At 33.8% G+C, this 13957-nt stretch overlaps 1 protein-coding gene across 4 annotated transcripts in view; it reads right to left on the bottom strand.

The window, feature by feature from the left end:
• Positions 1–13957, bottom strand: part of SPAST (spastin) — an 82850-nt gene that overhangs the window by 17601 nt on the left and 51292 nt on the right. For all 4 annotated transcript variants that reach the window (XM_004480839.5, XM_058278351.2, XM_004480840.5 and 1 more), the window contains 7 exons: positions 12552–12627; positions 12223–12314; positions 12007–12086; positions 9628–9670; positions 8189–8268; positions 5922–5992; positions 3890–3930 (listed from right to left, as the gene is read on the bottom strand). In XM_004480839.5, the coding sequence (XP_004480896.2) occupies positions 3890–3930; positions 5922–5992; positions 8189–8268; positions 9628–9670; positions 12007–12086; positions 12223–12314; positions 12552–12627 (483 nt within the window). The remainder of the gene's footprint in view (positions 1–3889; positions 3931–5921; positions 5993–8188; positions 8269–9627; positions 9671–12006; positions 12087–12222; positions 12315–12551; positions 12628–13957) is intronic.

Raw genomic sequence — 13957 nt, 5'->3', positions numbered from 1 at the left:
GCTTATTTAATTGATTTAGGAAATTTGACTCTATTGTTTGTTTGTTTTAATTATTTCTCCCTATCCTCTCATTCTTTTTGTTGTGTGCTTGTCTTCCTTTTTTAGTAGGCATCAGGAACCGAACATGGGAACTCCCATGTGGTAGGGAGGAGCTCAATCGCATGAGCCACATCCACTTCCCTGACTCTACTGTTTTAATGTGTACCCTTGAATAGGCCATGTCTCCCTTTTTCCAGATGACTTGTTATCTTCTGTTGCTGTCTGGGCATTTGATTATTTTGATGTAGTAACTCTGGAAGTCAGTTTCTTCCTCCTGCTTACTGTCCAGCCCACATTCAAGGGTATAAATATTAATACCAATAAATACACAAGGGCATAAATACCAAAAGGTTGAGATCATTAGGAAACAGGTCAGAAGCTATCTACCACATCTATAAATCAATCATGATTTATTTTTATGATTATAGTGTCACATTTAAATTAGGCTGAGTCCTTCAACACTACTTCAGAATTTTGAAAAGCACCCTTGCTTTTACAAGTTAATTATTCCAGGCACAACTTGAATTTTCCTATCCCAAAACATGGAATCAGCAACTGTAGTTAACCTGGTTCATTTTAATGGAGAATAATATTAAGACTTTTGGTGCAGAAATGCATATTACTTTGTTCATTATTAGTACTAGTGTTAAGTTAGCCCACTCCATGGACAAGAGCCTGGAAATAAGTATATATTTTTTAAAAATATTATTAGTTAATTGTGGTACATTTATTTCACTATTACTCTGTAAAATATCTACTTGAATTTATAAATCCCTCACCTAAAAATAAATGTATTCCATCATTTTCAAAGTATGTAAGTCAATCAACAGGAGTAACATCACTAAGATGGAGGTATAAGACATCCTTAGGAATGTTTCCCCTTAGGACAGAAACTGTTAGATAATAAATGCATGCTGTTTTAAGCTGCTAAATTTTGGAGTAATTTGTTATGCGGCAATAGATAATATAAAATAATTACTTTAAAAGTTATGAGTCCATAATAGTTTTTAAAGATGAAAATGTTCTTAAAATTTCTTGACTCTTCAAATAAAATGGAATTATATTTAGGTTCACTTTGTTCCGTGAAGAAAAAGGTTGTTCCAATTTGAGTGTATAGTCTCAGGATGGAAAAAACATACTTATACACAGAGTAAAAGAGCCATCATCGGTGGAAATTAGGTTTCTTTTCTCATGACCTAATGGGCAGATTCCAAAGAATTTTTACTATTTTCTAAGTGGCCACCACTTGCTTCCATAAAATCATGGTATTAATGAAAGTATATCAAAGCATTCCATTTATAGGTGCAAGTGATGTTCCCAATGGATTCTCACAGGAAATGTCACAGCCTTGGAGATTGAGATAGTGTAAATAATTCTTACTAACCTGGAATTAAATGGATTTTACCTTTTAAATAAACTGGGAATTTGCAGGCTGCTTCTTCCTAGAATTTATTTCCAACTGGTGGGTTTGGTTCTTGTAGCTGACTGTTGCCTTTACTATATCCTTTATCTTGTATGGTCTTTCTAAGGGACTTTTATCAACTTGAATTGAGGGGGCCAGAGTACATGACATATCAAGTTTATCTGGGTCCAAGGCAAGAGCAGTGATGTGTGAAAAAAGAAATAATTCATGTACAATGCTTACTTTTTGTGTATAAAAAATACTACTAGGTTCATGCTATGAGTACAAAAATATTTAAATAATGTATTTATGGGGCTTTGCTGGTTTATTGTACCTAAAGTATTAAAAAACCCACAAGATACTTTGAGAACACTTATTGTATAGTACTTGTATATAACATTTAAAAACTACAATCAGAAAAAGGAAATGTACTTCAAACACTAATTTTATCTGTATTTTATTGGTTATTTTTAATATTATATTTTCATTTTCCTTTAATTTCATTAGGTTATTTTGTTGGCTTCATTTTTGAGAGATTTTGGATCACAGAAGGGTCAAAACAGTGGCAGGGGAGGATCACTGGTCAGGGTGTGGATGGAGGGATGCATGGGAAGGGGTACACCTGGGGCATACCTCTGAGGCATATGAATACTTCAAGTGTTCATGGGGCATTGTCTCATTGGGTGGAGATCCACACAATAACTGAAAGAATACTGAATTCCCATTCTGGGGAGATCTGCTACATTCTCTAATAGGACAGCAAGAATTCCCCAAGTGCAAGGGCAGTGCCTAGTGAAGGAAGACAGATCATTATGCCAGGCCCTTGATATTGATGATTGTATCTATGAACCTTTTCTTGTGAAACTGAAACTTAGGATAGTATTATATACTGCCTAAGAGGTACCTCCTAAAAGCCTCCTTGTTGCTCAAATGTGGTCTCTCTCTAAGCAAAACTCAGGATATAAATGTACTACCTTCCCACCCTCCAGGCATGGGACATGACTGCTAGGGATGAGCCTGCCAAGCACCAAGGGATTATTACCAAGTGCCAACTAGCAACGTACCTGGAAAAAGACCTTGACCAAAGTGGGGAATGATAAATGCAAATGACTTTTTATGGCTAAGAGGTTTCAAAGTGAGTCAAGAAGTCATTCCAGAGGTCATGCTTATGCAGTCTCAGCAGGATCTCATTGACTGCCACAATAAATAGTGCCTCATATAGTGGGGCTCCTGAGGGCTCTAGAGACATCTGGAAACTATAAAACAGGGCAGAAAGCTCAGGAATTTGGTACTTTATCAGTGGGCCTTACTTTGGAATTTATGCTCCCCAGTGTAACAGAGTTAGACTCATTTATAGGTTCTCTACATATGGCTTTTCTGTGCCTTTCATTTGAACCTGAAATTAGCACTGTAATTGTGTATTTTGTCATAACCTATAATACTGTGTGGGACTATGTAAACTGTGATGTAAACTGTAATCCATGGTTAGTAGCAATGTTTCAATATGTGTTCATCAATTATAACAAATGTACCACACTAATGGGATGTTGTTGGTATGGGAAAGTGTGGAGGGGGAGGGAGTGGCACATATGGGACCCTTATTTTTTATGTAACATATAATAGTAGGTAAGCATCCAAGTAGAAATGTGGAATTCTCTATTCCTAAGTCTCATTCATGTCAAGCACACTCTAAGTAAACTAGAATTGTTAAAATAGGTTATAAGAAATATCAGGGCTCTCTAAGTAATGTAGCTGCTTAACTATAATGCACAAGATGCCTGAACTGGACAACCTAACGTTTACATGGATCCCTAAAGAAAAATGATTGCCAATTTGTATTTTAATATACTCATTTTATAGGTCTCCTCAAAATTTGATGACCCCTGGCCAATAAAAATAGATCTCTAGCATATAAGTTACAAATATAATTCAAGTCTGATTTCTTCAACTGTTTATTATCATAATTATAATCATACTGTATATCTAATCTTATGTTTTGTATGCAATTTTTTTTTCAAAAGAAATGATTCATCATTCTTGATGGTTAGGGTTTTCCATAGTAAGTAAATGTAGTAAATTACATTACAATGGTAATTGTATTACTTTTTATGGAGAAAAAATAAACAATATTGAAAAAGTAACAAAATAGAGTATAAAGGAGTTAACCTATAACCACAGGTTCTTTATATAATGTATAAAACTCACATGTTTCCTATAATTTTCTTCTACATAGTATTTACATAATGTATTAGATACAAAATAATTAAATGACCACAAGTATTTTTGTTCATTACAAAATAACTTATGATACTATAATCTTATGGAACTCTATATTTTGAAATGAAACTAATTTTTCTAGTTACCAATCAAATAATAAACTAGAAGAAATAGACAAAAGATATAATATAAAGGACCAAACAAAGAAAAGATAATCATAAAATATTATACCTCACTGGCAGACATATTCTTCACCTGCTCTGGTTTTAGTTCTGTAAAATATAAAAGTCAGACACTTATAAAAAAAGATTCTGTAGAGCAAAACCAAGTACAATAACCAAAAAGGACTGTTCAATAAAATCATTGTACTAAAAGAAAGGGATATATATTAAGAACACATACAATTTATAAATGCTTAGAAAAATTTCCTTCTTAAGATTAACTGGGAGACATTCATTTCTTTGTATACCAACCAAGCACAATAGATTTTACAAAATTTGAAAGTAAACTTAAAAGAATCTAACTTGTTCTTTACAGAAGGCATTTGTTTTTTTGTTTTGTTTTAACCCAACAACCACCATCTGCTTCAGAATAATAGCTAAAATGATCTTAAAAATACAAATGAGGCGGTGAACTTGGCCCAGTGGTTAGGGCGTCCGTCTACCACATGGGAGGTCCGCAGTTCAAACCCCAGGCCTCCTTAACCCATGTGCACCTGGCCCATGCGCAGTGCTGATGCGCGCAAGGAGTGCCATGCTATGCAGGGATGTCCCCCGTGTAGGGGAGCCCCATGCGCAGAGTGCGCCCCGTAAGGAGAGCCGCCCAGCAGCAAAAGAAAGTGCAGCCTGCCCAGGAATGGCACCACACACACGGAGAGCTGACACAAGATGATGCAACCAAAAGAAACACAGATTCCCGTGACGCTGACAACAACAGAAGCGGACAAAGAAGACACAGCAAATAGACACAGAGAACAGACAACCAGGGTGAGGGGGAGGGGAGAAAAATAAATAAATAAATAAATCTTTAAAAAAAAAATACAAATGATTTATATGTTAGCTACTATTTCTGAACCCACTATGTGACCAAGACTTCATGCCTTTGGCAGCAAGTAGTTTGACTAAAATGTTTACCCCAAATTTCAAAATATATCCTCAAGGCTACATTATTCTCCAAAGCAGTTCTTAATCATTACCTTATTTCACTGTGGGAGGAGTGCTGCAAGTAATTTTTAACAAATAGATAAAAAAATTTGTTATGGTGTAGGCTTTTAACCAAATTCCAGCAGAAAGCATGATAATACCTTTCTCATGCAATTGTACTTTTTTTTTTAAAGATTTATTTATTTATTTCTCTCCCCTCCCCCTCCACCCTGGTTGTCTTTTCTCTGTGTCTATTTGCTGCGTCTTCTTTGACCACTTCTGTTGTTGTCAGTGGCATGGAGGAGTGAAAGGGAAAGGGGAGAACTATAACCAGTTTTCTCGAAGTTGTGTATTTCCTGTTCTATTTTATTATTATATAGCCAGTAACCTGAGTGCATTTTTGAGATCACCACCTATCCCACTACTCATGCTGGCAGTGGAAAATTAGCTGAGAACATTTTTCTAAAGAGTTATCATAGTGAGTTTATCTATCCTAACCCAAAATAATCAAATGAGGTATTTCAGAATTGACAAACATAGCAATGAATGACATATTTTGCTGTAATTCCTCAAAAGATAACATACAATAATAAAGGTGAAAACTTCTCTTTATATAAGTTCCCTTGGACATATTTAATTAATTTCAAGCAGTGTTTGAATATTGAAATGGAAAGACTCAGAGAACAGGTAAGAACATTTTTCCTTTATTATTCTTTTCTGCTTGCTTAAAAAGAATTTTCTTCTCTTTTGAGCTTTCTGTTGCCTACCTATTATCAATATGTGGAACTTGTTGTCTAAAAGAGGGGTCATCATTGTGCCCTGGCCTATGGTCTCTTTGTGTATGGCCTACAAACTATGAATTAGTCTTACATTTTTAAATGGTTGTAAGAAAAGAAGAAAACAAAGAATATATAAAAGAGACCGTTTATGGCCCACAAAACCTAAAAACTTACAAAAATTTACTGACTTCTCTCTCGTCTAGATTACTTTGTACCAGTTTTCCAGTATAATAGCTTTACTACTTTTATAATAACAGTTTTTTACTCTATAATAGGGACTTCTTAAACTTCTAAAGCAGTATAATAAATAATTATGAATGTTTTAAGCTCTTGTAAACCAACCTCTGATAGGACCCAGTGCTGCATCTTTTGCCAAAGCTGTTAGATCACTTCCTGAGTATCCATCAGTCATTCTGGGATCAGGAAAGAAGAAACAACATATCATTTTCATCTTTGCAGATTTAAAATCTCTCAGCAATAAAAGGGTAAAAATTAGTTTGCCTTTGTCAGAAAGAAGATAGCTATGTGATTTGATTTTAAGGGTAGAGAATTACCCACTTGCCAAAAACAAAGCAGCTCACTGCTGGCACCTCATAATGACTCAAATTCTAATCATCAAAACCATTCCTTTAGATCAAGGCACACTGTCTGCAGAAAGCTCTGTTAAATTGTAAACATGTAACCCGAAAGGCAACAAATTAGTCTTCAATTTGGCAAAGTGCACTGCCTTATGGGAATGAGGACCAAACAAGGTAGATTTCTTTAAATGTAGGACAAGGTAAAAGAAGGGCCTAGGGTATTAGACATTGGTAAACAGAGGCAAACCTGAATAGAATGCCAGAGTGGAGAGTCCTGAGCAGCCAAAGGACTATCAAAGGGAACTAAGCACCAAGAAGGCAAATAAAACAAGAAAACAAAACCATCTACTCATGAAGTACCATGTTAAACAACTGCATAGATCAAACATCATTAGCAGAATTCTTCATTGGATAAAGGGAAGGACCACAATTTTTCCAAGTATTTCTTTTGTTCTCACAGGTATCTGGGAATTCAAAGGTTTTACTAAAATTATTAGCTAGTCATGTATTTGTAGAATATTTTAAATTGCATTATAAGATTTTTCAGTGACTAGAAGTCAAGAGTACATGTCGTATGTCTGATCAGTTTCTATTTAAGTACACCACTAAAAAAATATTAGAATGCAAAAGTTTAAAGAAATTAGATGTGCAACATCATTGGCCATTAGGAAAATAAAAATCAAAACCACAATTAAATACCACTTCACTCTCACAAGGATGGCTATTTAAATAATATGGAAAATAAGAAGTGTTGGAGAGGAGCTGAAAAATTGGAACTCTAGAGCATTGCCAGTGAGAATGTAAAATGGTGCAGCCACTGTGGAAAGCAATATGTCATTTTCTCAAAAAGTTAAGCATAGACTTACTATACAACCCAGCAATTCCACTTCTAGGTATATACGTAAAAAGAGTAGAAACAGGGTCCCAAACAAATATTTGTACATCAAAGGTTATAGCAGCATTATTCACAATAGCCACAAAGAAACAACCCAAGTGTCCATCAACAAATACGAAGATAAACAAAATGTGGTACATACACACAATGGAATATAAGTTGGCCACAAGAAAGAATGAAGTTCTGAGATATGTTGCAATATGGAAAAGCCTTATAAATATTTTGATCAGTGAAATAAGCATGACACTTAAGGACAAATATTGCTTGACTGCATGACATGATGTCACTTACAAAATGTTTAGAAATAGGAAATTTGCAGAGACAGAAAGTAGATTAGAGGTTACCAGAGAATGGGAGTAAGAGGAAAAAGGAGTATCATTTGGTGTATATGGAGTATTTAAAAATAAAATCAATTTAAAAAATGAATTAGTTATTTAAAACTGCAAAACTCCTTAAATTGTCCCTGAAGATATCAAACTCAATACCTGCTATTCTAGGTATTGATTATTCTAAGCCTGGGTAATAAAAATAAATAATGGAGTTGATGTGGCTCAAGCAGTTGAGCTCCCACATGGGAGGTCCCATATGGGAGGTCCTGGGTTCAGCTCCCAGTGCCTCCTTAAAACAAACAAACAAAAAAACCAACTTAGGGGAGTCAATGTGGCTCAGTGGTTGAGCACTGGCTTCCCACATATGAGGTCCCAGGTTCAATCCCTGGCCCTGGTTACCTTAAAAAAAAAAAAAAAAAAAAAAAAAATTAAAAACATTAAAAAAAATTATGCGTAATACAAAAAACTAGTCTATATGAAAAATCTGCATTGAGATAGGTAGATATAAGATGTTTTAAATTTTAAAAACTACTTTAATATTATTCATAAATTTTAATACATCTATAAAAAGAATACACTACCATCATTTAGGTATTAGGCCATGTTAGAGACTAAAACTTAGATGTCACATACATAGGAATAAGAGTAAAGAGACGATGAAGGAGGTAGAGGATGAGACAATAAGAAGTTCTCCAATAAAATGAACTGTTCATCTTATACTTGAACTTTAAATAAAGCAGGAAAAGAATTCTTCACACACACACACACACACAAACGTGTAAGATAAAACCAAATCAAATTACTCACCTAGCAAGTTGTGCTAGCTCTTTTTGTGTCAATGGGCTTCCTTGTTTACAAAGCAAATTTTTAAGTAAAAGTAGTCTTGTCTGAAAAGAAATTAAAGAATTAACAGTCTTAAAAATTAGCTTAACAAAATATCCATAAAAAGAATACCTTTTTCCTCAAAGGCCATCATTACCTCTTGTCAGCATTAAAGAAAACTCAAAGCAGAAGAGGCCTGGCATAAGGACTAATTTGTTGGGTGTTACGGGGAAATTCAAAGGTAAATTGGGCCTTGCTGGAGTTTTTAATTGACTGTGTCCACTGTCACCAAGAAGTAAGACTATTATGAAATGTTTCATGTGGCTTGTTTTTAATAAAAATATTGACCAATTGCACAAAGTAGCTTTAAAATCAAAAGAGGTTAAAAGAAAAATAAAGGACAACTAGCCATTAGTAAAGTAGCTCTTTTTTTTCTTCCTAGGCTATTAAGTGATATTTAAATCACTGATATTAGTTCATATGAAATGAACAAGTATAGGCATAAACAGTAATTTGAATCTTATATATGCATTCTGCACAATAATGAAATTTATTTGTTGGAGTTAGCACAACTTAATTGTTAGTATCATGGACTTTGGAATCAGGTTCAAATCCTGATTGTCACTAACTAGCTAAATGACAGCCTCAATTCCTCTGTTATATAAAGTTAAAACTACCTGTTTTTTTACAGCTCCTGAGAGACTTAAAGAAGACAATCTGAACAAAGCACTAAGGAAGTAGTTGCTATTACTATCAAGGAAGCTCAGGGTCTGAGCTAGATAACCAAAATTTTTTAAAAATCAGTTTTATAAAGGTATGAATTTACATACTATGAAATTTACCTGTTATAAGAGTCAATGATTTAATGTAATTTAAGATTTGTGCAATCATTACCATAATCCAGTGTTAGACTATTTCTATCACCCCAAAAAGTTCACACATGCCTGTTTGTAGTTAATCCCTGCTCCTATTCTTGATATTTCATATAAACGGAGTCATGAGATAAGTAATCTTTTGCATATGACTGTTTTCACTTAATGTTTTTGAGATTCATCCATGTAGCATACATAGCCTGTCCTAATTCACTGTTAAATAGTATTCCATTAAATGGATATACCAATTTGTTAACCCATTCACCAAATGATGAACATTTAGACTGTTCCCAGTTGTCTGCTATTACTAATAATCTGCTATGAAAATTCTTGTACATGCCTTTGTATGGAAATATGTTTTCATTTCTCTTGGGTAGATTCTTGGGGGAAAAATTGCTAGGTTTTATAGTAATTTTATGTTTAATTTTTTAGGAAGCTGCCAAACTGTTTTCCAAAGCAACTATACCATGGATTGCAAGATTCAATATTGTCAAGATGGTAGTTCTTATTTCTGCTTAAAAAATTTTTTTTAATTCAAACATAGATACATACCTCCTCATTTGGCAAAGACACATATACCCGTTTGATGAAACGCCTAAAAAAAACGATTCAAGCATTTTTAGAAATACAGTTTTGAATTTAAAGGTAACTAACTTAGCTCAAGTAGAAAAAGACAAGAAAAAGGCTTTAAGTAAAATATTCAAGTCCCTTGAATGCATTTTAGGAGCCATCAATGTAAGTACATATTTTAGAGTTAACTCTTTAATGAATAAAATATTGAATTCAATATTGTTAGAATTAATTATTTGTGTATGTGTGTTTTTTGTTTTTTGGAGATACCAGGGATTGAACCTGGGACCTCATACAAGGGAAGGAGGCACTCAACCACTGAGCTACATCCACTCCCTGTATGTGTGTTTTTAACAGCAATAACACTTTAAAGCAAACAAAATTTCTGATATAAGATCTGGAATAAAGGTATCACTGCTGTCTTCTTGTATCTGAAAACAACTAAGAAACAATAAGATCGGAAATCTTTATTATCAACGAATTAGGTAACATTACAGCCCAGAACTAAAATATCAAAAAAAGCAAAGCCTAGGGCAGTGACAATTACACTGATAAAGGAAGATCCACAAAGAATGTGCCACTATAGATTGTGAACAGGGCTGGTAGAGCAGAGTTTTCCACAGAAGACAGAAACAGAGCAACCTGAGGGATAAAAAGACCGAACACCCTCTACAATTAAACATATATGTGAGGCCTCTACAGCCATGTGAACCCTAGGTGATAGCATGAGAATGACAAGAAAGCTAGGTTGAACAAAGAAACTCAAAGATAATCATCATTATAAGAAGGCACAGCTCAGTCTGGTAGGACAACAAGCTGTTTGCAGTGACCAGTCTTTTTTAGGTAAAGAAGACTATATCAACCCTATCTCTTATTCACCAGACACATAGCCATGTTTACCAGGAAGGGCTACACTGTGAATTGGGGAGACTACCTATTAGTCCAAGGTAGATATGGAATACTAAAACTCAAGACACCTACTGAGATTCTTACTTTCCTAGCCCTTTCCCTATAATTTCCTTCCAAAAATAAAAATATTAGGTTTTCCAAGAAAACTGCCCTTATTCAAATATGAATAACAAGCAAAAAGGAAAAAGCAGAGGACTGATTTAAAAAAAGGAACTATGTCCCCTCCCCCAAAAAGGGAAAAAGAACATAGTAAGCATAAAGTAGATAAAATGGAGAACATGCAAAAGAAGATTTTTAAATCTTCTTTTTAGAGTAAATTAAAATTGTGACCCAATTATCTTTCCATGAAATGAAAGAATTTAATGAAAAAAATTGGCTTTCTATGAAACAAAAGCTCAATGAGATATGAAGGCTCAAAGAAATGACATAAAAAGGTTCAAGGAAATAAGACAACAGAAGAAAAAGCTTTTCACTAAGTCAGAAAAGCAACGAAAATGAAAACTAAAACCACTACAGAACCAAAGACTACAAAAGATGTAACGAAAAGAAGATTAGACATTAACCCAGTAAGAAATAAGAAGACAGGCTTAGAAAAAGAGGTAAAACAAAAAGCAAAATAAAACAGATAAACAGATCCTAGAGTTAAAAAGGATTAGAAGGGAATTCATAGATACAGAAGATAAAAAAGATGCAACATTCAACATAATGCATAATTTGAAGAGGAAAAAAAACTATAAAAATGAAGCAGGAAAAAAAAATTATAGCTAAAATTAAGCATAAATTTCCTAAAACAAAAGATTCTAAACTATCAATTTAAAGATATATCTATCCCATGAAAACAAATACAGATCAATCGTCTTCAATAACTAGACTTCAATGGTTGAAAATTCGATCTAGTATAGAGAAAAAAATTTTTTAATTAAAAAATTTAAAAAGAAACAAAAAATACTTCAAGTTATTCATAAATCTGAAAAAAAATCAGGCTGAGACATCTAATCCTAGCAACAATGGAGGAATACTATAAAAGGGAAGCTAAGAATTTTATGCTGAGTCAAACCATCCTTCCATTATAAAGGCAAAACATTTGTTCAAATATGCAAGAACAGAAAACATAGTTCCCCTGAGCTCTGATTTTATAAGCTTCTAATGAGTGCCGTAAAAAAGGGTTAACTATAAATTTTGGAATTTAAAGATGATTTAATGCAACCCAGAAGAATTGAGCAATTTGCCTAAATCACAAAGTGATGACTAATTTCTCCTGATAGCATTCTGACCCAGTCCTCGAAAAACATAGTTGGTAACAAGAGGCCAGAGGATAGTATAGGGAGGAAAACAATGATTTTAGTCTTAAAATTTAGAGTGAAAGAAATAAGAAATATATATATGAACACATGAGTAAATATATATATATATATGTAATAAATGCCTATGTGGTCACATAAATCTGCCTACCTGAGAACAGCCTCATCAAGCTCTTGTGGTCTATTAGTTGCACCCATTACAAGTACTCTGTCATCTCCAGCAGATTGTACCTAAAAGTCAAAAAGCCAAAAATTATTTTTCAGTAATTTTGGATCAAGTAATAAAGAAAATATAAAGATATTTGAATTTCTAATTTGGGTCACTTAACAGGAAACTATATATATTAAAATAATCATCAATACTTACACCATCAAATTCTATTAGAAATTCAGTTTTTAGACGTCTGCTAGCATCATGTTCTCCTTCCCTTCTTTCACATAAAAGACTATCAACTTCATCTAGAAGTACAAGGATAAGACTATTAAAAGTCAAGTTATGTGCACCATTTGAGATTAGTCTTGCTCACTACTTAAGGAGTTAATGTTGGGATCCTACTCAATTCATTAGACTGCCTTTAATCTTCCCCTTCTTTAAAACTCTTTCCTTCTGAGTAGCCTTTCCCATCATACATCTCACATTTGGAAAGGGGAATTTCATGAATATTCAAGTAATTTAGTTGGAAAAGATGTTCTTACCTATAAATATTATAGAAGGCTGCAGTTCTCGAGCCACAGCAAACAGAGCTCTCACCAATTTCTCTCCTTCTCCCACCTGAAAACAAGGCATTATACATTGTTATACACCTTACAGAGCTGGAAGTAACCTCAAGAGATCAACTCTTAAAACATCAAGATTATATAGATGAAGTTAAGGCCTAAAGTGACTGAGTTACTTTCTGAAGGCAGACTTTGTAAGTAAAAGGTTAGATTGGAATCCCTACCTCCTAACTTCTAGGGTAGTGCTTTTTGTTATACCATGTGCATAATTTGGGTAAGCCTGTTTTAGTAATAACTTTTTCAAAAATTTGAAACATGAAATGAAATGTGACCAGGATAACATACCATTTTTTTCCTTTTAAAACACACACACACACACATATATATATATTTTCCAATTATTTTTTTTTTAGGAGGTACTGGGGATCAAACCTGGGACCTTGTATGTGGGAAGCAGGCACTCAACCACTTGAGCTACATCCACTCCCCTAAAAAAATATATTTTTATTACAGAAGTTATGAGCTTACAAAACAATCTGAATAATGTGCAGAAATTCCCATACATCACCCGTCCAACAATACCTTGCATTGTTGTGGAACATTTGTTACAACGTCATACTACTACTACTAACTATGGTCTATAGTTTACATTTAGCGCCCATTAACACCATGTATTAGCATTGTACATGTTATAGTTCATGAGAGAACACCCTCATATTTGTATTGTTAACCACAGTCCATCATCTATATGGTTCGCTATGTTATACAGTTTCATGCCTTGTACATTCTATCCAAAGTGTACACTGAGTGGCTCACAGTGTTTCAAAGTGTACACTCAGTTTCATTACGGAATTGTACAGTCATCATGTCAGTGAATTTTTGAACGTTTTCCTTAGTCCAATAGAAAATATCTCAAATCCCCCTATTATTCACACTTAACTTCTATATAGTACCTTCTATGGACAGATGCAAAAATATTACAAAATTGCTTTTAACTATAGTCCGTAAGTTACATTAATTATATTTTTCCCATATATCACCATATTCTTACCATCTTGTAATAGTGATGTACATTTTTCCTACTTCATAGAATAACATTCTTGCATTGTATTATTAACCACAATCCTCATCCAACACTGGGTTTACTAGGGTATACAGTATAACATATTATACATTATTCTCTAGCTTTCTTTCAACTGACAATCACTTCCCTAGACTACCCCTTTTAGCCATAATCACATTTATAAATCAGTCATGTTATTTATACTCACTGTAATGTGTTATCATCAACTCTATTTCCACACTTTTACAGTCAAGGTAATAAAATTCTACATACGTTAAGCATCAGTACCCTTTCTCAGTCCTCCTATCTCCTAGTAACCTAC

This window comes from Dasypus novemcinctus, chromosome 17, assembly GCF_030445035.2.
Source record: "Dasypus novemcinctus isolate mDasNov1 chromosome 17, mDasNov1.1.hap2, whole genome shotgun sequence".
Classification (NCBI taxonomy): Eukaryota; Metazoa; Chordata; class Mammalia; order Cingulata; family Dasypodidae; genus Dasypus; species Dasypus novemcinctus.
The sequence above is the reverse complement of the archived record's forward strand: the minus strand, read 5'-3'. Positions and strand labels throughout refer to the sequence as shown.